At 37.8% G+C, this 21632-nt stretch overlaps 1 protein-coding gene across 11 annotated transcripts in view; it reads left to right on the forward strand.

Annotated features, from left to right (window-relative positions):
• The window catches only part of HPS5 (HPS5 biogenesis of lysosomal organelles complex 2 subunit 2), a 52780-nt gene extending 31828 nt beyond the window's left edge, over positions 1–20952 (forward strand). For 7 of the 11 annotated variants that reach the window (XM_004484266.5, XM_071218150.1, XM_058305660.1 and 4 more), the window contains 14 exons: positions 407–585; positions 1743–1901; positions 2459–2645; positions 3313–3436; positions 4481–4630; positions 5849–5926; positions 6237–6799; positions 9644–9764; positions 10495–10650; positions 11927–12046; positions 13358–13471; positions 16028–16134; positions 19078–19348; positions 19725–20952. In XM_004484266.5, the coding sequence (XP_004484323.2) occupies positions 407–585; positions 1743–1901; positions 2459–2645; positions 3313–3436; positions 4481–4630; positions 5849–5926; positions 6237–6799; positions 9644–9764; positions 10495–10650; positions 11927–12046; positions 13358–13471; positions 16028–16134; positions 19078–19348; positions 19725–19785 (2390 nt within the window). In that variant the 3' untranslated portion in view covers positions 19786–20952. The remainder of the gene's footprint in view (positions 1–406; positions 586–1742; positions 1902–2458; positions 2646–3312; positions 3437–4480; positions 4631–5848; positions 5927–6236; positions 6800–9643; positions 9765–10494; positions 10651–11926; positions 12047–13357; positions 13472–16027; positions 16135–19077; positions 19349–19724) is intronic. The other 4 variants (XM_004484270.4, XM_058305659.2, XR_011649931.1 and 1 more) reach the window with 3 other exon arrangements.
• The last annotated feature ends 680 nt before the right edge of the window (positions 20953–21632 follow it).

The raw sequence follows: 21632 nt of genomic DNA on the forward strand, positions 1-21632 counted from the left end.
GTTCAGCCAAGATAAGTATTTTCTCACAGTTTGTTGATTTACATCTGGTATTTAAATCTATTTACTGAACATCAGGTTATAACTCTCAGAAATGGTATAGTCTGACCTCTAATTTAGATTGCCCTCTTTTAAATGTCCATTTATAGAAAATACCATTTTAAACATAGGATGTAAAGTCAGAAACGTGTTTCTTGTACCGTATCCTATATTCTTGATCTTTTCAGAATAGTAAATGTCTGTAGTTCTATTTCTTTGTTGAAATGCAAGAATAAAACATAGAGATGAAATTCATTGAAGTCAAACCCTATATAAGAAGTGCATTTCTTAGAATAGTTGCAGTCCTTGCAAAAATGGAAAAGAAATATTTGGTTAACATCCTATGTGTTTACCTCCGTGGATTTTGTAGACATTCAAGATGTGGCTATCTACAAGAATGAGCTGTTCTGTCTGCACCTAAATGGGAAAGTCTCACATTTTTCCCTGTTATCTGTGGAACGCTGTGTGGAGCGCCTGCTAAGGAAAGGCCTGTGGAACCTGGCTGCTTGTACTTGCTGTCTGTTCCAAAATTCTGTCATTGCCAGCAGAGTAAGTCAAAGAGCTTATTAGACATGTTTTTCTTGGATTGGTAAAACCATTCTAGCTTACAGGATTGTGTTATAAAATTGCTTGTTTTTATTAGCTTTTTCTATGTGACCTATGGATAAAGCAGCAATAAGTCCCCAAAGTAAATATGATAGATATTTACTCTCTGGATGGAGGGTAAGAAAGAGGGTGCACATTCCATTTTATTAAAAATATTAAATTTACCCACAAATTCATTTGAATTTCAGCCTTTTCTTTTTGTTTGTTTGTGGGTTTTTTGGTTATTATTCTGTTTTGTTTTTATTTCTTGAGATACCAGGGGCTAGGGATTGAACCCAGGATCTTGTATATGGGAAGCTGGTAATTCAACCACTGAACCCCATTATTATCCCTGAGTTGGTTTTTTGTTTGTTTTGCTTGTTGTTTGTTTTTGTTTTTTCAGGAGGTACCAGGGACCTCCTATGTGGGAGGTGGGTGCTCAACCGCTTGACCACATGTGCTCCCCTTCAGGCTTTGTTTTAAAGAGAATGATTAGGGAAGTGGACTTGGCCCAATGGATAGGGCGTCCCCTACCACATGGGAAGTCCACAGTTCAAACCCTGGGCCTCCTTGACCCGTGTGGAGCTGGCCCATGTGCAGCGCTGATGCGCGCAAGGAGTGCCGAGCCATGCAGGGGTGTCCCCCGCATAGGGGAGCCCCACGCGCAAGGACTGCGCTCTGTAAGGAGAGCCACCCAGCGCAGGAGAAAATGCAGCCTGCCCAAGAATGGCGCCGTACACACAGAGAGCTGACAGAACAAGATGACGTAACAAAAAGAAACGCAGATACCCGGTGCCACTGATAAGGATAGAAGCAGTCACAGTAGAATACACAGTGAATGGACATAGAGAGCAGACAGCTGGAGGAGGGCAGGGAAGGGGAGAAAAATAAATAAAAAAATTTTTAAAAAAAAAAATAAAGAGAATGATTATGTGTATGGTTAACTCTTGATTAAATTCTTAATTTCTATGATGATTTTCATTAGGTCTTTCAACAGTTGTTAGGCCTTTTAAAATTTATTTACCTATTTAAAAATATTGGCTATTTGAATAGGATTTATTTATAGTAAACTCTTCTATTATAGACAATATCCATGGATGTTTACTTAATCCTTTTATTAGGCAAGAAAAACTTTGACTATAGATAAATTGGAGCATTTGAAATCTCAGCTGGACCTTTCAAGCTCTAGTGATCTAATTTCTCAACTGGAAGAATTGATTTTAAAATTTGAACCTTTGGATTCAGCTTGCAGCAGTAGAAGAAGCTCCATTTCATCACATGTAGGTAATCTGAGCTTTTAAAAGGGCTTTTCTGTAGAGTAAGATTTTCCCACCTTAGTTTGTACTTATTCACCTCCAGCATCCCAAAACTTACCTTTCTTTCCACGTAGTGGAGTTCTTTCAAATGTTAAATAGTTAAAGGACACCTCTGATTAGATGTGTCATGTAGGCATATTTTTGTTTTGCCACTGTTATTTTTGGTTCCCAAATGCATATGAGACCTCATGTGACCTCTGACACAAGTTCAGTTGTTCCTAATAGTGATTTTAGTTGCTTCATGCTAATTTGAGTCTAGTGTGGGCCTGGATTGTCTCATTTAATTCCCATTCTAACTTCCAGGCCTTATGTAGATAAGATGGAGAAATATGGTAGCATGAGACCAATAGCAAATCAGAATAACCCAGCTGCCAGATATCAAACCCTAGTTTATGGTTTTCCTTGAAGAAGCGTAATTGTTGTTACTGACTTTCTACTTTGGTGTTGGTATTTTCTTAAAAAGCTGTATTGTGTTATAAAGGAGAAATTTACTTGTTGGAATTCTCTTTTTCTGTTTTTAGGAAAGTTTCAGCATCTTGGACTCTGGTATTTATCGTATCATTAGTAGTAGAAGAGGCAGTCAGTCAGATGAAGACTCTTGTTCCCTGCACAGCCAAACCCTTTCAGAAGATGAGAGACTTAAAGAATTCACCTTACCTCAGGAAGAGGATCAGCCAGATCACTGTTGTGGCTCACAGGGAAATGAAGGTGAAGAATGTGTCTTTTGTTGGTTGCTGATAATGAGGTATTATTTCCTGTGACTTCTGGTGGTCAGTATTGTGCATAGAGTTTTCTACAAGATGTTAATTAATTTTATTACTCTATTTGATAGACTTCCATTTAGACCTGTAGATTGACTTGCCACTTGGAGAGTGGGTTTATGTTTAGTTTTTTTTTCCTTTATGTTTAAGCTAATGTTGGTAAAGTACTAAATTTTGATCAAAATCCTGGGAAGTTAAGAAAGGAGATCATAACCAAAAGAGTGGAAAGACTTTATCCTGACTAACCAAATTATTTTCCATCAGGAATGAAAAATTACTACAGTTTTGGGGTCCATTGCTTTCACTATCCGATGTTCAAGTTTCCCTGTGACTGAACTGTTAAGAAGAGATTAATAGAGACTCTAAACTTCCTTTATGATTTATGGGGATTCAGAGTTAGTAGGAAAATGAAGGTACCTGCCTAAGTGTTTTGTATGTGGACCATCCTGTACATCTTGTAAGCCTGTGTTATGCCCATTTGTATCGGGGTCATTGTGATTTTGGTATTGAATCATTCATTTCTTTTGGCTTATTCATTTCAGCATTTCCTTAAAGATAAAAAACTTCCATGTGATTAGATTTTGTTTCTTTTTTCCCCCGATTCCATTCATTAGATAATGTTTCTCATGTTCCAGTGACTTTTGAGACAGATAAGAATGAAACTTTTCTCCCCTTCGGCATTCCATTACCATTTCGCTCTCCATCTCCTCTCGTATCTCTTCAAGCTGTCAAGGAAAGGTAAACCAATTAGTCATGTCATTTAATTCCATTTCTGATTTTACTTCACTTGTCACATTAGGTACTCTGTGCTGAGAAATGAAAAGACTTTTTAAAATGAGAAAAAGAAATCTCTAGGTTATTTATCTTCCCTCTTTGAATAGATGGGTTTTTGAGTTATTACTGATGTGTTTTTTCCTCTAGACAGAACAAAACTTTAAAAACCTACTTTTTCTCATCCCAGATGGGAACAGTTTCCATATATCATTTGGCATTTCTTGATCCTTTTTAAGCTTGGGCTAAGGCCTGGAATCTTTTCTGAACTCTTTCTAGCTCATAGGACTGGACTGACATTTTAGTTTGACAGAGAAGACTGTGCTACTATTAAACTGCTGATCTGACTCTTATTGAATACAGGTTTTGCTTTTTAAGAAGGGTCTATTGCAGGGGTTCTTAACCTTTTTTGTTCCACAGACCCCTTTGCCTTTCAGGTGAAAACCATGGACCCCTTACTAAGTCCATACTATATTGTATATTATTTAGCAAATATATCACATTCACACCCATATGTCCCCACAAAAGTAAATGTTTTTTTGAATTTTCAGTTCAAGCTCACAGACCCCCTGTAATCTTCCTACAGACTCCTTGTGGGTCCGTGAACCCCTAGTTAAGAACCCCTGGTCTTTTGTAACTAGATAGCAGCTGAATTTCTATGAAGAAGTACTTTATTATTCTCTGCTCAGAATGAGGCAGGTGATCATGTGGCTTACTTTGCTTCAATTGACAGAACATTGCAGGCACAACTGCAGTTAAAGGCATTTTCTTTAGCACTAACTCTTTGGTTTCTTAGGGGAACTTAGTAAACAAAGTGAATCATTATGTTGTGAATTTTATTTGGCTTTATGTGAAATACATAGGTGATTTGCAAAGTTGCTATAAACAGAGTCTTTCTTTTTATAAAGTCCAAGTTGTCTTCCTGGACCGTAGAGAACTCAGGTACTAAAATTTTTATTCTTGGCAGTACTGAGATTTTTTCATGTTAGTGTTTTGGTATTTGACTTTTAGTGTTTCTAGCTTTGTGCGTAAAACTACTGAGAAGATTGGCACCCTTCATGCCAGCCCTGATATGAAAGTGGGACCAGAACCCAGGGGTGATGAACAGTTATGTGAAGAAGATATGAGTCCAGTCATTTTCCCAAAGGAGGAAGACACTGGGTAAGCCTTGCATATAAAGCTGTGTAAATTCTGGGGGAGCCAGCTGCCAGTTTGAATACAGCCATGTCATGTTGGGGAAGGCACATGTATGATTCTGTTCATTGTAGATTGTTTGTATAGCTCATAAAAATCATAAATTCCAGAAAGTTGGAAAATTATCTTGACCCACTGCAAATCTATTAAGGCAGAATTTTAATCCAGCATCTCTTCTGTTTTTCCCCTGCATGGTCCTTCTCACCTTCCTACCCCTACAGTCCCCTAATCTTTTCGGTACTAGGGATGTCAGAGAAGGAATATTAGATTAAGAGTAGAATGGCCAAGGATCTAGGCCTTTTAATGTCTCTGCTTCTGCTCAGCATGGGTAAGTCATTGGTGCTCTTTAACCTGTAAGATGAGAGCATTGGCACTGATGTCCTGTCATGTCCCTTGCCATTACATGGTGGTGGTATAGTTCTTCTACAGTAGAGCTGTAGCAGAGCTCTTGGCCTGGCAGAGTGAGAAATGCTATGCCCATCTGACCTCTGCCTTATGTTATAGTTTAGGGAATATGGACATTTGACGCAGAAAAATTAAGCACTCATCTAAGAACTTGGAGGGAGACCCACAGGTCCTTTATACCCGGACAGATGAAATTAAAAGTATATTATCCTAAGTATAACTTATAATGAATCCATGATGTTTATAGAAAAAAAGGACAGATATATTGTCATGGCATTAAAGGCAGTCCTCCTAAGTCTGACCTTAGCCTACCTTTCCATCCTCATTTCCAACTACATCCTTCTATGTCCTCTAAATGGCAGTCTAGTCAGAGAACTGGGCATGTACTCTGACACCTCACCAGCTTTCTTCATGCTGTGTCTTCAGCTGGAGTATTCTTCCACCATTTTTCCCTAACACATGCTACCTCCTTGAGATTGCTTCCCTTGATTGCCTAATCAGAATAAAGATTTCTTTTTCTGTGCTTCCATAGCACAATCCTTGTGCTGCTCTTTAACATTCATTTTATTCTCTTTTATATTATAGTTAGTTGTTTGCATGTTTTTCTTTCTTTCTTACTAGATCTTACCCTTCTTGAGGACATGGACTATTTTTATACTTATCTCTTTGTCTCATACAACATTAAGTACTGGCCTTTATGTTCAGAGAATTTTGCCTAAGAAAGTTCTGATTCTCTTTAATAATACTATGAATATTATTTTTATTTTTCACACTTTTTAGGGGAGAAAAAGAAGTAACAAGTCAAATTCCAGAAGAAGACAAGTTCCAAAAACTCAGAGTAGCAACAGCAGAAGCAATGTGAGTATTTATGAATGAGAAAGTTTTATAGTGAGTGGGAATGACTTTCTGAAATCATTGACATAATGGTCTTGAGACAATCTAGGGCAGAGATGGTCTAATCTGGCATTGAAATTCAAGAATTAGTAAGATACTACGAAGTTAATATTCTCTGCATTGTCAACTTACTGAGATAATTATTACTTAAAGTGTTTAAAAAGTAATATTTACACTAGGTAAGTATGTTGTCTGTGTTAAGTTCATTTAGCATGGAATAATTTGTTTTTTAAAAACACATTAAACAAATTTTATGTTTGTCTGTCTTGTATAGGACAGTGCTACAGGATCCACTGGTTTTATTTGAACCCAAGTCTCTGAGAAAGGTTTTACAAAAGTGGCTTTTACAGTTAGAGAAATCATTTGCCATGAAGGATTTTTCAGGTATTTCAGATACTGGCAACTCATCCATGAAATCCAACCAATTTGATGAATCTAACAAAGGAATATTAGATGAAGATGAAAAAGAAAAAAGGGACTCTTTAGACAATGAAGAAATTGTTGATAAAACAGCAGGTGAACCTGTAAGTAATCTGAGGGAGCCCTTGGATGATGTTTTCCAAGTGTTGTCTCCATGCGTCATAACCAGCAGTCTTCAGAAGGACCTGGCCGAATTGACAACACTGTGTTTAGAGTTGAATGTATTGAATTCTAACATGGAATGTGCAAATGGACATACAGACCTCATTTTACAACAGTGCTCTCCTGACATTCAAGCTTGTCAGTTTCTAAAGAAGTACTTTTTTCTCCTGGACTTGAAAAGAGCAAAGGAGAGTATCAAGCTTAGTTACACTAACAATCCCTGTGTCTGGGATACTTTCATTGAAGGATTGAAAGGTAATAATCAGATTGCCTTACCAAAGATAGAAATTAGCAGTAGCATCTTGGATTTTGGGGTTTAAAAAAAGACTTAAGTAGAAATTCACCACTTATCTGGTCAACCCTCCATTCTGCTTTACATTCAATTTAATTTTTAATAGTTCTTCAAATATTGGTTTAATTTACAACTGTACTATAAAAAATTAATTTTATCTTCTCAGTCACATTCAGAAAATGATATAACAATGATGGAGAAGTTGAGGTAAAGTAAAATTTGTGTAAATGCAGATATTTAAAAATAAAATCTCTTCTGTAATTTACTAATGTAGAAATAATAAATACCATATATTGAGTGCTTACCGTGTGCTAGATATTATACTAAACACTTTACAGGCATCATTTCTTGTCGTCCTTATAACAATCTTACGAAAAGATGGTGTTATTCTATATTAGTGGATGAGGAAACTGAGATGCAAAGAGATTATATTAGTTGGGTAGGCTAAACTGTTGTAATAAATATTTCATATTGTAGCTACTTAGATATAACAGAGGTTTATTTCTTGGTCATATAACAGCCCAGAACAAGTGTTTCAGGTCATTGGGCCACTCTTTCCCATGTGCTAATTCAGAGTTCTTGGCTCCATCCATTTTTTTTTCTTGCCTTCTCTCATCTCACAGGGCTTATTGTTGAGTTGAGATTGCTGAAATCCAGGGGAAAGAATGTGGAAAGAGACAAGCATGCACTTTTATAGCTTTGGCCTGGTAGTGGCTCATATCTCTTCTGTTTACATTTCATTGGTGAGAATTCCATCACATGACCTCACCTAACCATAAAGGAGGCTGGGAAATATATCCTATCAAGGTGTCTAGAAGTAGGAAGAGAATGAATATGGGTAGAGAGTTGGCATGTCTGCCTCCGAGGATTTGGCAGTCAGTAGTTTCTGTCTCAGATGATGGAAGGTAACACTGTGTGTTACTGTGATATAGAAACCAGTTCTCATATCCCAAAGACTATGCATACCCTTTCTACTGTATAGTCCTATATTTTTGAAGAGGTGGATCTTCTTAACTCAGAATCCTGCTTTGAGTTACAGATGCCATGTTTCCAATGATTGATTTAGAACTTAAGCATACTTTTTATTCACTGCCAAAAGTAAACTGATACACAATTTTATATTAGAATTTATAGACACATGAATATAGTTATAATATATGTATATATAGTTACATATATGTAATTACACACATGCATCTTTATATAGTTTTAGTTCTGCTTTAGTTCACATTTAAGCAATTATAAAAGCATAGGAAATGATTTCAGTTTCTTTTCCTGAGTCAAAGAGGTACTCTGTCTTTTATGTTAAATAAGAACGAGTATTTCTTTTCAAATAATGTTTGGCATTATTACTTACTAGAAATTTGCTTTATCTGTCTCTACTATGTGGTCACCCCCAACTCTGGTCACAGGAGGAGAGCAGAGAAGAGTCTCCATCAGCTAAAGTGGTTGTTAAGTTATTATCTGTGCTAGTTAGAGAGAGTGTAATGGGTAGTTTGAAAAGATGTGACTGCTTAGTTGAATTTTCATGGATACATTATGCTTTTGTTCTCGGTATAGCTCCCATCCAATCATAAAGCCTTCCCTTACTTCTCCATCTCTAAATAATGGACACCTCCTCTGAATTCCTTCAACTACTTATTGACTTACAAAGTCAAATGGGAGACTGGGAAAAAAATGAGACTGGTTTTATTTTTAAATGTCAGATATATCAGAAATTGAAGGTTGGCTCTTTAAAAATGGGTTTTTTTACAGGTTCTCTCCTTTTTGTAATGATGCTATAATGATGGAAAACAGCTTTTGGAACTCTTTGTTTTGGGATTTGTCTTCACAGCCAGTTAAGAACTATTTGTTATATGAGGCTCCTTTTTTTTTTCTTCACTAGAAATAGTTTTAACTAGATCATCTCTTACTTTATTCACTAGGTCTGGCTTTAAATGACTTTTGGCTATTTCCAATAGTTAAATCTTCCTTCAAAAGATGGTGTTCCATGACCAATATTGTTCCCCCCTGAGATGGCTCCCTTGTCTGTTTGCTCATTGTTTTTGCTCATTGTTTTTGTTAGTTGTTTGCGATCATTGTCTGTTTTTTCTTTAGGGGGAGTCATCAGAACCGAACCCAGGACCTCCCATGTGGGAGGTGGGTTCCCAACTGTTTGAGCCACAATTGCTTCCTGCTCATTTTCTGTTTGTTTTTTGCTCATTCTTTGCTTGTTATCTTGCTCGTTTGTTTTTTTTTTCTCTCATTGTCTGCTTGTTGTTTGCTTGTTGTCTTGCTTGGGCTTTTTTTGCTCATAGTCTGCTTACTTTTTTTTTTTTTTTGCTTGTTGTCTGCTTATTGTTTGTCTTTAGGAGGCACCGGGACTGAACCTGAGACCTCCCATGTGGGAGGCGGGCACTTAACTGCTTGAGCCACATCCATTCCCCCTGGCTGATATTTTAAAAATTGCATTAAATATTTTAAATTTATTTTATTTTAATGTAATGATTTTATTCCAAAAGATGGCGTATGGGCACTGTTTCTAGAAAAACTACATTAATGGCAAATAGTCTACTCAATGCTCATTTCGTTACAGAAAATAATCACTTAAGTGTACTGATTATCCGTTCCTTTGTGCTGTTTAAAATATTCAATATGTTTTAGCTGTCAATTTGATTTTAAGTTCCTTAAAGATAGAGATTATATCTTGTTCTTCTTTGTCTCTCCTACAAAGTAGGTGTATGAATTAGATTATTGAATGAATGTGCTAATGAATTGCATATTTACAGTTAAGAGATGAAGGGGAAAAGATGTGCTTTATCTTTCAGAAATGGCAAGTTCCAATCCTGCATATATGAAGATAGAAAAAGAAGACCTGCCAACAAGATTAAAATTATTAGATGACTCAGTCCCTTTTGATAGTCCTTTGTTGATTGCCTATGCTTCCTGGTGGGTTGTCCTTTATGTTGTTTCTATGAACTAAAGCATATGCATTATTTATTATGTTAGTCTCTAAATTTTACTCATTTGCATATTGGGCAGCTTCTTGTTTTCTCATTAGTATATATTTTTTCTTTTCTAAAATTACTTAGTGCTTTCCCAAATTGATGACTTTTATAGGATTTCTCTTCAACTTGGATAATCTGATTTTGTTTATAGTTATAAAAATTGAGATTTTCCCATTTAGATGATATGGTTTCTGTCCAGTGTGCATTCTCTCATGTTGCCTGAGGGCAGAACTATGAGTGAAAACTTTCCTACATAGATGACATTTGTAGGGTTTCTCTCCATGTGAATTCTCTGAAGTTCTTTGACTGTAGAGCAATGAATGAAGACTGTCCCACATCGATGATACTCATTGGATTTCTCCACAGTGTGGGTTCTTCCATGTTGACTGAGGGCAGAGCAGGGAATGAAAGCATTCCCACATAGAAGACATTCATAGGGCTCCTCTCCTCTGTGAGTTATATCATGTTGCCTAAGATGAATACATCTAATGGAAGCTTTCCCACATAGGAGGAGTTCATAATGTTTCTCTCCAAAGTGAGTTTCATTGTATTGACTGTGGACAGAGATTTTAATAAAGGCTATAGCACTTTGAAAAAAAAATTACTTAGTGTAGCCAAGTTACATCATCTTACTGAAGTTAGAGACTAAAGTATTTTGTTTTTAAATGCAGGCTGTATGAGAAGTTTGGCGAATCTGCCCTTCGATCCTTAATCAGGTTTTACCCATCCATTTTGCCTTCGGATATCATGCAACTTTGTCATAATTATCCTGCTCAATTTTTGGCCTATTTAGATAGTCTCGTGAAATCAAAACCTGAAGATCAAAGGTGAGAGGGAAAACATATCTTCACACTCTCCCCTATTTTTTGATAGAGTATTATTTCTTGTTTATAAGCAATTGTAACATTTTTCATATGTATTTTTTTAATAGGAAAAGTTGTGAGCTTACAAAACAATCATGCTTAATGTGCAGAATTCCCATATATCACCCATCCATCAACACCTTGCATTGTTGTGGAACATTTGTTACAAGTTATGAAAGAACATCATCAAAATATTACTACTATGGTCTATAGCTTCCATTTGGTATATTTTTTCCCTCTACCCCCCATTATTAATACCATATATTAGTATGGTACAATTGTTATAGTTCATGAGAGAATGCTATCATATTTGTACTGTTAACCACAGTACATCATCCACCACATCGTTCACTATATTATGTAGTTCCATGCCTTGTACAATCCATCCAAAGTGTACATTCAGTAGCTCTCACATTCCTCACAGAGTTATATAGTCATTGCCTCAGAAAATTTTTGAATGTTTTCCTTAGTACAAAAGAAAAAACCCCATACCCCCTATTTTTGACCCTTAGCATTGATATAGTACCTTCTTTGACAGTGATGCAAGAATATTACAGTGTTACTGTGTAACTTTTTTTTTTTACGGTTAACTGCCACAGGGTTGACACTATGGAAGATGAGGATTCTGGCTGTCTAGTTCCATTCATCCACAGTTCTCAGCACATGCCATAGCATACACATACTACACTTCCCTTCTTTCTCTCCTCCTCAGAGATTCCCAGATCATCAGTATAAAATTAGATGTCCTCAGAGCCTATAGACTAAGACAGATAAGCTTCCTTGTCTCCCTGCCAGTGAGTGGGTTTTTACTTCCAACTTTTTATTGATGATTTTATTGTGGTTGGTTTTCAGTTCTAGCTTTTTCCCTCTTTTTAGGTTGAGACCTTATTTTCTATCTTCCCATGGCTGTAACACCTGTGCCCGTTGGTTATTGAGACTGGCACGCTCCCCACACCACCCATTTTTCCCTCTTATTGTTTCACATTTGCCATACTGGTTTGCAATTCTTTTTTGTTTTTGGCCCTTTGGTATTTTCTTTATGAGGTTGAAGTTTAGCTGTGCATTTATGTTATATGTTATTATATTTCACCCTTGTTTCTAGAAGTTTTGTTGCAGAAGAGTTTTCAAGTTATTTCATCCACTATATGGACCTCTTAATTAAATTTTCTTCACATTGCCCACATTTTATGCTTCATTTTCAGCATGAACTTAGTCATTTTTCTCCCCAACTTTCTCTTAGATCATCCTTCCTTGAGTCCCTTCTACAACCCGAGTCATTAAGGTTGGATTGGCTGCTTTTGGCAGTGTCCCATGATGCTCCACAAAGGACAAGCACTGTGGATGATGAAGGATACCCCAGGTATGGAAGGAGTGCTCTTTCTAAGCTTCTAAGTGCCTTGGGAATAGAACTGATTTATTTACATACAGTGTTCTGCAGCCTTCAGGAACAGCTGGGAAGAGACTGACGCAAGTCATGGTAGTAATGAGATTGAATTTACTTCTTGGTGGTTGTAAACATTTTTTTTTTTGGTCCACAGTCCCTTTGAGAATCTGATGCTTCCTATCAGAAAAATGCATACTCATGCAAAATTTTGCACATGATTTCAGAGAATTAGACTGACCTTTGAAGCATTTCCATAGATCCACATAAAGAGCCCCTGATGGGAAGCGGACTTGACCCAGTGGATAGGGCGTCCATCTACCACATGGGAGGTTCAAATCCCAGGCCTCCTTGACCCGTGTGGAGCTGGCCCATGCGCAGTGCTGATGCGCGCAAGGAGTGCCGTGCCACGCAGGGGCGTCCCCCACATAGGGAGCCCACATGCAGGGAGTGCGCCTCATAAGGAGAGCCGCCCAGCGCGAAAGAAAGTGCAGCCTGCCCAGGAATGGTTTCGCACACACAGAGAGCTGGCGCAGCAAGATGATGCAACAAAAAGAGACACAGATTCCCGTGCTGCTCACAACAACAGAAGTGGACAAAAAAAGGATGTGCAGCAAATGGACACAGAGAACGGATAACTGGGGTGGGCGGGGAAGGGGAGAGAAATAAAATAAAAATAAATCTAGGAAAAAAAAAAAAGAGCCCCTGATAATTGAGCCTGTGTTAGAGAAAGAAAATGTTGTGTGTGTGTGTGTGTTTGTGTGTGTGTGTGCACATGCTTTGTTTCTGGAAATGTTGCCAAAGAATTTCTAGATCTAACCTTTTGATTTAGAAATTTAAAAAAAGAAAGTCACAAAAACTGCATACTAATACTTGGTATGTGTCAGGAATATTTCTTGCATTTTCCTCCAGAAGAAAAATTTTAAAAACCCAAAAAAGCCTATCTTATATACTTAGACAAAAGGTCTGGAGGATATATGTTGGCTCTCTTTGAATGATGGAATGACAGGCCTGCTTCTTTCTTTCTTTCTTTTTTTAATTAGAGAAGTTTTAGATTTATAGAAAAATCATACATAAAGTACAAAGTTCCCATATACCAGCCTGTTGTTAACATCTTGCATAGTATGGTACATTTGTTGCATTTCTTTTACTTTAGAATATTAAAATTTCTAATTTTAAAAATAATAATGGAGTAAATATAATTAAACTCTGTTCTTAACTATCAGAAGACTAATAAGCACCTTTTAGAGTTATTTCTTACCTAATTTACTGACAATTTTTCTTTAACAGGCCTCATTCACACCTCTTTTCCTGGGGTTACAGTCAGCTGATCCTTCATCTGATTAAACTTCCTGCAGATTTTACAACCAAAGAAAAAATGACTGACATCTGTAGGTCTTGTGGGTAAGTGAGAATTTTCTTGGAAGCTGAGAGTAAGAATAGGATCATTTCAGTTAATAACTTTTTAGGTAAGGGCCTAAATTGATACATTTTATATTTGAGAATTCTCTTTGCTGCAGAAAAGTAAAAGTACCTTTTTTACGTGATAGTGAACATTTTTTCACTTTTAAATTTGGGTCTACTTTTTCTTTGTGATAGAGAGACTGGCCCTCAATAATTCCACCCTGTCTTCTGCATAGTTGCTAGCTCCAATTCTAAGACCTGTACCAGATGTGTGATACCAGTTAAAATTGATACAGGGTTGGAGAAATAGGAGCACTCCTTCACTGTTGGTGGGAGCATAAAATGGTGCTACCTCTGTGGAAGACAGTTTGGCGGTTCCTCGGGAACCTAAATATAGAACTGCCATAGATCTGGCAGTCCCACTGCTAGGAATATATTCGGAATAACTGAAAGCAAGGACATGAACAGATATTTGCACACTGATTTGTAGTTCATAGTGACATTTACAATTGCTAAAATATGGAAACAACCTAAGTGCCCCTCAACTAATGAATGGATAAACAAAATGTGGTATATACATAAGATGGAGTACTCTTCAGTTGTAAGAAGAAAAATGAACTGGGGGAGCACATGACAACAAGCATGAATCTTGAGGATATTATGTTGAGTGAAATAGGCCAGACACAAAGGGATGAATATTGTATGGTCTCACTGATACGAACTAGATATGATGAGTAAACTTATGGAGTTAAACTATAGAGTATAGGTTAGTAGGTAACAGAATGTGGGTTGATAAGGGGGAGCTGATAATGTATATAGAAAGTTTAAGTAAGGTTGATAATAAATATGTGGTAATGGGTAGAGTTGATGGTAGCCATTATAATGAGTCTAACAAACACTGCTGATTTCTAAATGTGATTGTGACGAAAGGGGTAGTCTTGGGAGGCTAGAAGATAATCTAGGGACTGTATAACAGTGATTTTGGTGGTAAATGAGGATTGCAGGTAATATAAATACAAGAATTTTCTACAAGGTGTTAAGAATATGGTGATACATGGGGAAAATGCAACTAATGTAATTTACAGACTATAGTTAATATTGTAATAGGTATCGTAATATTCTATTGTAGCAAAGGCAAAGAAAGTACTAAATGCTAAAGGTGAAAACGAAAAAAGAAAATGGTGTTTAGTTTTATGAGCTGTGAATATGATTAAGCTTTTTTCCCCCTTCATTTTCTCCATTAACAAGGATGATCTGTGCCCATTTATGTATCTTTTCTGAATACTGGAGAAACAATTTGAGTTTGTTTTTTGGATTAAATGCAAAAATTCTGGACAGAATTTTTTAGAGTAATGCTTCAATAATTTCTTAATCTGCCTTTTGCCTATCATTTTATTTATTGAAGTTGAAATGAAGTTTAATTTTAAAAAATAGATTTTTTTTTTCTAAGATGGGAGAGATCAGAGTGGACTCAGTAGAATCACTGGTGAAGGACTCAGGAAGGAGGCATGAATTTGGGGGTAAGCCCTGAAAACTGGGTAGGATTTGGATTTATAAATGAGCCAGGAGGAAGATACATCATGGGAAAGAAACAGCAAGAGCAAGAATATGTAAAGCAGACATAGCTTATTATCTTTACCACACATTAGTCTGTTATTTATTGCCTGGTTATGTTATCTTATGGCTCCCCCTTGATTATAATGTGTTGAGGATAGTGATCTTCACAGTACCTAATTCGTTCTGTGATAAGAACTTGATACATATTTGTTTATTGAGACCTGAGTGACTAAAGCAGATAGTCACTTTTGGATAGTGAGGGATGAGACTGGCTAGTTGGTGGGTGACCATGTCATGCAGGAACCTGAAGGCTGGTGAGAAGCATTTAGCAGTAGACATAATGGAAGTGGAACTTTTTGGACCTCGTTTCTGGTGTCGTACACAAGAAGGGTTGGAAACTAGAAGGTCAGCCAGGAAGCTATTGCAGTAATTCAGGTATGAGTGAATGGGTGATTAGAAGTGTTGCAGAAGGGACATTTTAAAAGGAGATCAACGGACATTTTAAAAGGAGATGCCATGGGACTGGTTGATACTGAATTTTGCAAATGAAAGAGCAGGGATGGTCAGAGGAGAATTTCCAAGGTTTGCATGTTTGGAGAAGAAATAATGCTAATTAGTTACTGAATTTTAAAGTTTCTGAAGTGTGTAAGCTTAGATTTCTCATGATTCATTTTTGGTTTCAAATGTAACCATTTATCAATAGGTTTTTTGTTTTTTTTTTAAATTAAATGCTTTGGGTGAGGGCTGTCCTTTAGAACTTTCTTTGGTAATAAAAATGTTCTGTCTATTCAAAATGGTAGTCATTGACCACAAGTCACCATTGATTATTTGAAAGATGGACCATTCAACTAAAGAACTGACTTAAATTTAATTTACTTTTAACTGATTTAAACTTAATGTAATCAGCCATGTGTGGCTAGTGGCTACTGTATGGGACAGTGCAGCTTTAAATAAATTCACTGTCTTTTATTCCTTTCTTCAACTTGTGTCTCTTTAAAGATTCTGGCCTGGATATCTTATTCTCTGTTTGGCATTAGAGAGAAGAAAAGAGGCTTTCACAAACATTGTATATCTGAATGATATGAGCCTGATGGAAGGGGACAATGGTATGTAAATGCCATCTGATTACTCTTGATTATAGTATTTTAGAAGCCCCTCCAGACTTTTTAATGAAGAAATTTGGTCAACATTTCAATGATCATGTGTATAATTCTAGCTAGCTGTTTAATTTTGTGGATTTTTTTATTTTTACCACTTGGTATATTATAAAATCATAATTAGTAATAAGTTATAACTCAGGAGACCTGAATCTCTGGACTGTCCATGTGATCGCCAGGCCCTGAGCCTCAACAGACTTGCAACTCCTACCCTCTGGTTTATTGGACTTAGCCCAGCCAGCTAACAGGGAGGTGAAGGAGGTCAACCACCACACCAGGGAGCCAAGAATGCCTCCAACTGCAAGCAGGAGAATTGCATCCATCATCCAAGTAGAATCTAAGCACCCTCCCGATATGGAGGTGGAATAGACATAACCATATAGGTTAGAGTGGACTTACAGATATTCTATTCTGGAACTATTGTGATTAGTAATGGAAGTAAATATAGCACTGAGGTGGAGAAAGTGAAAAAAAAAAAGTGATAAGTTATAGGCAGTTTTTCTGTTTATTGGGTGTTTACTATGTGTTAGACGCTACACTAGGGACTTTCATATACTGTTTTTACACAAAATAGCAGAATCTTGGGATAGTTACTATTATTTCATTTTACAGATGTTGTAACTGAGGCCCAGGAGGCCCAATTAATTTGCCCAAGGTCACATAATTAGTGAGTGCTGGAATTGGTGTTCATACCCACTTCTTTTTTTTTTTAAAGATTTATTTTTTATTTCTCTCCCCTTCTCCCCGTCCCATCCCCTCCCCCCAGTTGTCTGCTCTCTGTGTCCATTTGCTGTGTGTTCTTCTGTGACCGCTTCTGTCCTTATCGGTACCGGGAATCTGTGTTTCTTTTTGTTGTGTCATCTTGCTGTGTCAGCTCTCAGTGTGTGCAGCGCCATTCTTGGGCAGACTGCACTTTCGCGCTGGGCTGCTCTCCTTATGGGGTGCACTCCTTGTGTGTGGGGCTCCCCTATGCGGGGGACACCCTTGTGTGGCAGGGCACTCCTTGTGTGCATCAGCACTGTGCATGGGCCAGCTCCACATGGGCCAAAGGAGGCCCAGGGTTTGAATAGCGGACCTCCCATGTGGTAGGCAGACGCCCTATCCATTGGGCTAAATCTGCTTCCCCATACCCACTTGTGACCATCTCCAAAGTCTGTGCTCAAAGTTCTTTTCACTGCATCATGTGGTCCTTTTTTCAGAGTCAAACATTAGAGATAATTATTACAAACTTAAGTGGACTAGCAATCTGACTCCCTAAGCTTTCAAAGGTATTTAGGTACACATTATTAGTATTATTATTTTCTTTTCATCAGTCCAACACAGATAAAATGGCAATCAAAAGGCCAGACTTCAACACACTCATATCTGGAATCTTTGAGTCCATACTATACTCAGATCAGTGGTCTTGGTCTGTTTTGTAGAGCTGCTTTATTTACTTTGGTACAGAGATGCCAGCAGCCTGACATCAGGATCCTTCACCCAGCAGGATCTACAACCTTTCTGGACCCTTTTGGCACGGAAAAGTCAGAGACAGAATAAAGAAGCCAGTTGACTGGCAAGGGTTAGCTTCAAATGTCACAGTTATAGAAATAACTGCTGAGATCATCTTTGTTTCTGAAATGAAGCAAGAGGTCCAGGTGATTTTATAGGACTAGAATTATAGATATGCATACACTTCTGAAAAATAACCAGAAAAATGAAGATATAAATGGTTTACATTTTAAAAGTTGCAACATAATATGTTTGTCAAAGAAAAAATGGAATGTTAGGGAAGAATAAACAAAATAAATATTACCTAAATCTTCCCCACCCAGATAAAATACTCAATATTTTGTTAACATTATAATATTATTAATAATAAGAGTTATAATTATTCCTTGGTGTATTAAATGGGGGTCTTTTGTAACATTTCTCTCTCCACAGTTCATATCAATCATTTTCCAAGTCTTGTTGATTTTACTGCCAAATATGTATCGTACATCTTTCTTCTTTCTTTGACTCCGCTGTTAGCACTTTGGTCCTTGATTACTACAGTAACATCATAACTGGGTCATCTGGTCATCTGGCTTCCATTTTTACCTGTCTTCAATCCATACAGCAGTCAGACTGATCCTTTTAAAGCAAAAATTCAATTATGTGATTTCTTTTCTTTAAACTCCTTGCATTGCATTTAGAATGAAATCCAAAATCTTGAACTGGTCCACAAGGCCTGGTCCTATTATCTCATTCTCACTACTCACTACTACTTTCGTGCCTTTTTGGAATTCCTTGAATTCACCAAGTTCTTTCCTGTCTCAAGTTGTGTTTCCTTTGTCAGAAAGGCATACCCCTTCTGCCTCTATTCCCGATGCTTCCCCACAAGTTTGCACACATGCAGGCCACGAGCTCATGCTCTCTGAGTCTGCCTTATCCTTCAGCTCTCTGCTTTGTTCCCTTCTCAGATCCTCCAAACAAAATCAAGTCTCTGACTGCCCTTCTCTAATAGTTCTTTGTTCTTTTCTTTCAAAATACTTAGCACAGTTTATAAGTATATATGTGCTTGTAAATTCTGTCTCCTTTACTAGACTAAACCCTACAAGAGTGCAGGAATGATACCTGTTTTGTTCATCATTGCATATTCAGCCCTTGCATGGAATATACTTTGGGTATCTACATATTGAGTGATTGAATGAAGAATGTTAGAGTTAGTTTTGTGATATTTCTTTATCATAAACTACTTATTCAGTAAATGTTGAGAAAACAGCTTTGTGATAGGGTGATGAGATTATGCGCTTGAATATTTTTTTGTTTTTTTATTACATAATCGTCACAAACAATTTTGACTCAACTCCTGTATACATACAATGTGCTAAGAGCAGGCAAAGCCAACACTGTGTCTTTGTGTGTGTGTAGGTTGGACCCCAGAAACTATGGAGGAGTGGAAGCTTCTTCTGCATCTCATACAGAACAAAAGCACAAGGCCAGCGCCCCAGGAGTCACCAGATGGTAACCTCAGTGATGGGCCTTCCCCCATCAACGTGGAGAATGTAGCGCTCCTGTTGGCTAAGGCCATGGGCCCAGACCGGGCCTGGTCACTACTACAGGAGTGCGGTTTGGCCCTTGAGCTATCAGAGAGGTTTACTAGAATTTGCAGTATCTTGAGGATTGCTGAGAAAAGGCAGAGGTAACCCTGTCTTTCATGCTCTCTACTTAGGTGCTTGGGAAACATAAAACCCCCAGACTTTCAGAGGGAGATGGGACTGTAGAGATCAGCCAGTCCTGACCCTTCATTAACAGATTGAGGGGAATGAGACTGATCTGTTGATTAAGGTGATTAAAAGAAGAGGCTAAAGTCATATTTCATTCACAGTTATGAGCAAGACATTGGATTAACGAAATAACAAAATCTGAGGTGTACTCGATTCTTTATTATTGGTACCAAATACCTAATTGTATAAATCAACTTTTGAATCCTATAGTTGTCTGTAGGTTTTTACGTTTTCTGTGAAGAATGAACAGTGATAACTAATTTTGCTTGTTTCTTTTCTTTGGGATCTCAGAGCCTTGATCCAGAGCATGCTTGAAAAATGTGATCGGTTTCTCTGGTCTCAGCAGGCTTAATGGGTGAAGATTTGATATGATGTCACGATATTTTGAGAAAAATGGAATCATGCTACTGAACCTTCTGAATGCATTCATCACTGAAGGAAAAGCACCACCTGAAAACCCTGCCACCTTTTGTCATTGTCTGTAACTACAGCATCTAGGGCTACATCTGGGACTTCAGCATTTCTCAGCCAAGGTTGGATTTTGAAAGGGGTCAGCCTTATTTGCTGAAATGCAGTGCTCTGAGATCAGAATGTGAACGTTCACAATGGTATAGTCCTTTTTCTGAACTACATATTCCTAGTTCCTTGCCAGTGGATTGGTGAATTCTTTTCAAACCGTGTCTTCTGTGTAGTGAGAAGAAGCTTCTCATTCAGGTCACATCAGTGTATGTTATTGACTAGAATTGAATTCTTGGATACTTTTTATACCTTGTCTGGGGCAGTCTAGAAATTACTTAAATATTATCTGTTACAATGGAATTAACACCTAAAATAAATGAAACACTGAAGATTCAAATTAGGTATTTAAATGAAATGGACTTGGGAAGCGGACTTGGCCTTGTGGTTAGGGCATCCGTCGACCACATGGGAGGTCCGCAGTTCAAACTCCGGGCCTCCTTGACCCGTGTGGAGCTGGCCCAAGCACAGTGCTGATGCACACAAGAAGTGCCATGCCACACAGGGTGTCCCCCGTGTAGGGGAGCCCCACGCGCAAGGAGTGCTCCCCATAAGGAGAGCTGTCCAGCGTGACAGAAAGTGCAGCCTGCCCAGGAATGGCACCACCCACACGGAGAGCTGACACAGCAAGATGATGCAACAAAAAGAAATACAGATTCCTGTGCCGCTGACAACAACAGAAGCGGACAAAGAAGAAGATGCAGCAAATAGACACAGAGGAACAGACAACCAGGGCAGGGGGGTGGGGGGAAGGGGAGAGAAATAAATAAATAAGTCTTAAAAGAAAAAAAAAAAGAAACGGACTCATGTCTAAATTGAGCTAATTTTAAAATATATTTTTTTCCAGTACTTATTTGACATTTTCTAATCTGAATCTAATACAACTAATTCATTACTGGAAATGCTTTATATCTAATCTTTCCTAAACAGTGTATCCCTAAATAATCATGCACTTTTAAGAATTATTTTTTAAAAACCATAATAAAAGCTCTATACTAATAAAGACTGTAGCAATCCTTGTATTATTTAAGCTAAGTAACTAGATTGGCATTTGTCAGGCTCCTACACATTTAAATATCCTGTTAATAAATGGAAAATCTGATTAAAATTTTTGTTAGAAAAATTATAGACATGAGAAGATTTTGAGCTATATGCAAAGCAGTATGTATGTTAAACTCAGTGTGGAGTAAGCAAAGAGTTGGGTACATTGATAAGTCAACTTCTTTTTTTATTCTAGCAGCCAGAAAACTATAGATACAAATTGCTGTCATCTTATGTATGACATCTTGTTCTGGTTTGCTAAAGCTGCCAAAAGCAATATGTCAGAAATTGGTTGGGGGAAGCCAATTTGGCTCAATGGATAGAGCATCTGCCTTCCACATGGGAGGTCCAAGGTTCAAACCCAGGCCCTCCTGACCCGTGTGATGAAGTGGCCCACACACAGTGCTGATGTGTGCAAGGAGTGCCATGCCATGTAGAGGTGTCCCCCGTGTAGGGGAGCCCCACGCGCAAGGAGTGCACCCCGTAAGGAGAGCTGCCCAGTGCGAAAAAGCATCCTGCCCAGGAGTGGTGCCACACACATGGAGAGCTGACGCAGCAAGATGACACAACAAAAAGAGACACAGATTCGCAGTGCTCTGACAAGAATCCAAGTGGGCACAGAAGAACACACAGTGAATGGAC

Source organism: Dasypus novemcinctus, chromosome 10 (assembly GCF_030445035.2).
Source record: "Dasypus novemcinctus isolate mDasNov1 chromosome 10, mDasNov1.1.hap2, whole genome shotgun sequence".
Classification (NCBI taxonomy): Eukaryota; Metazoa; Chordata; class Mammalia; order Cingulata; family Dasypodidae; genus Dasypus; species Dasypus novemcinctus.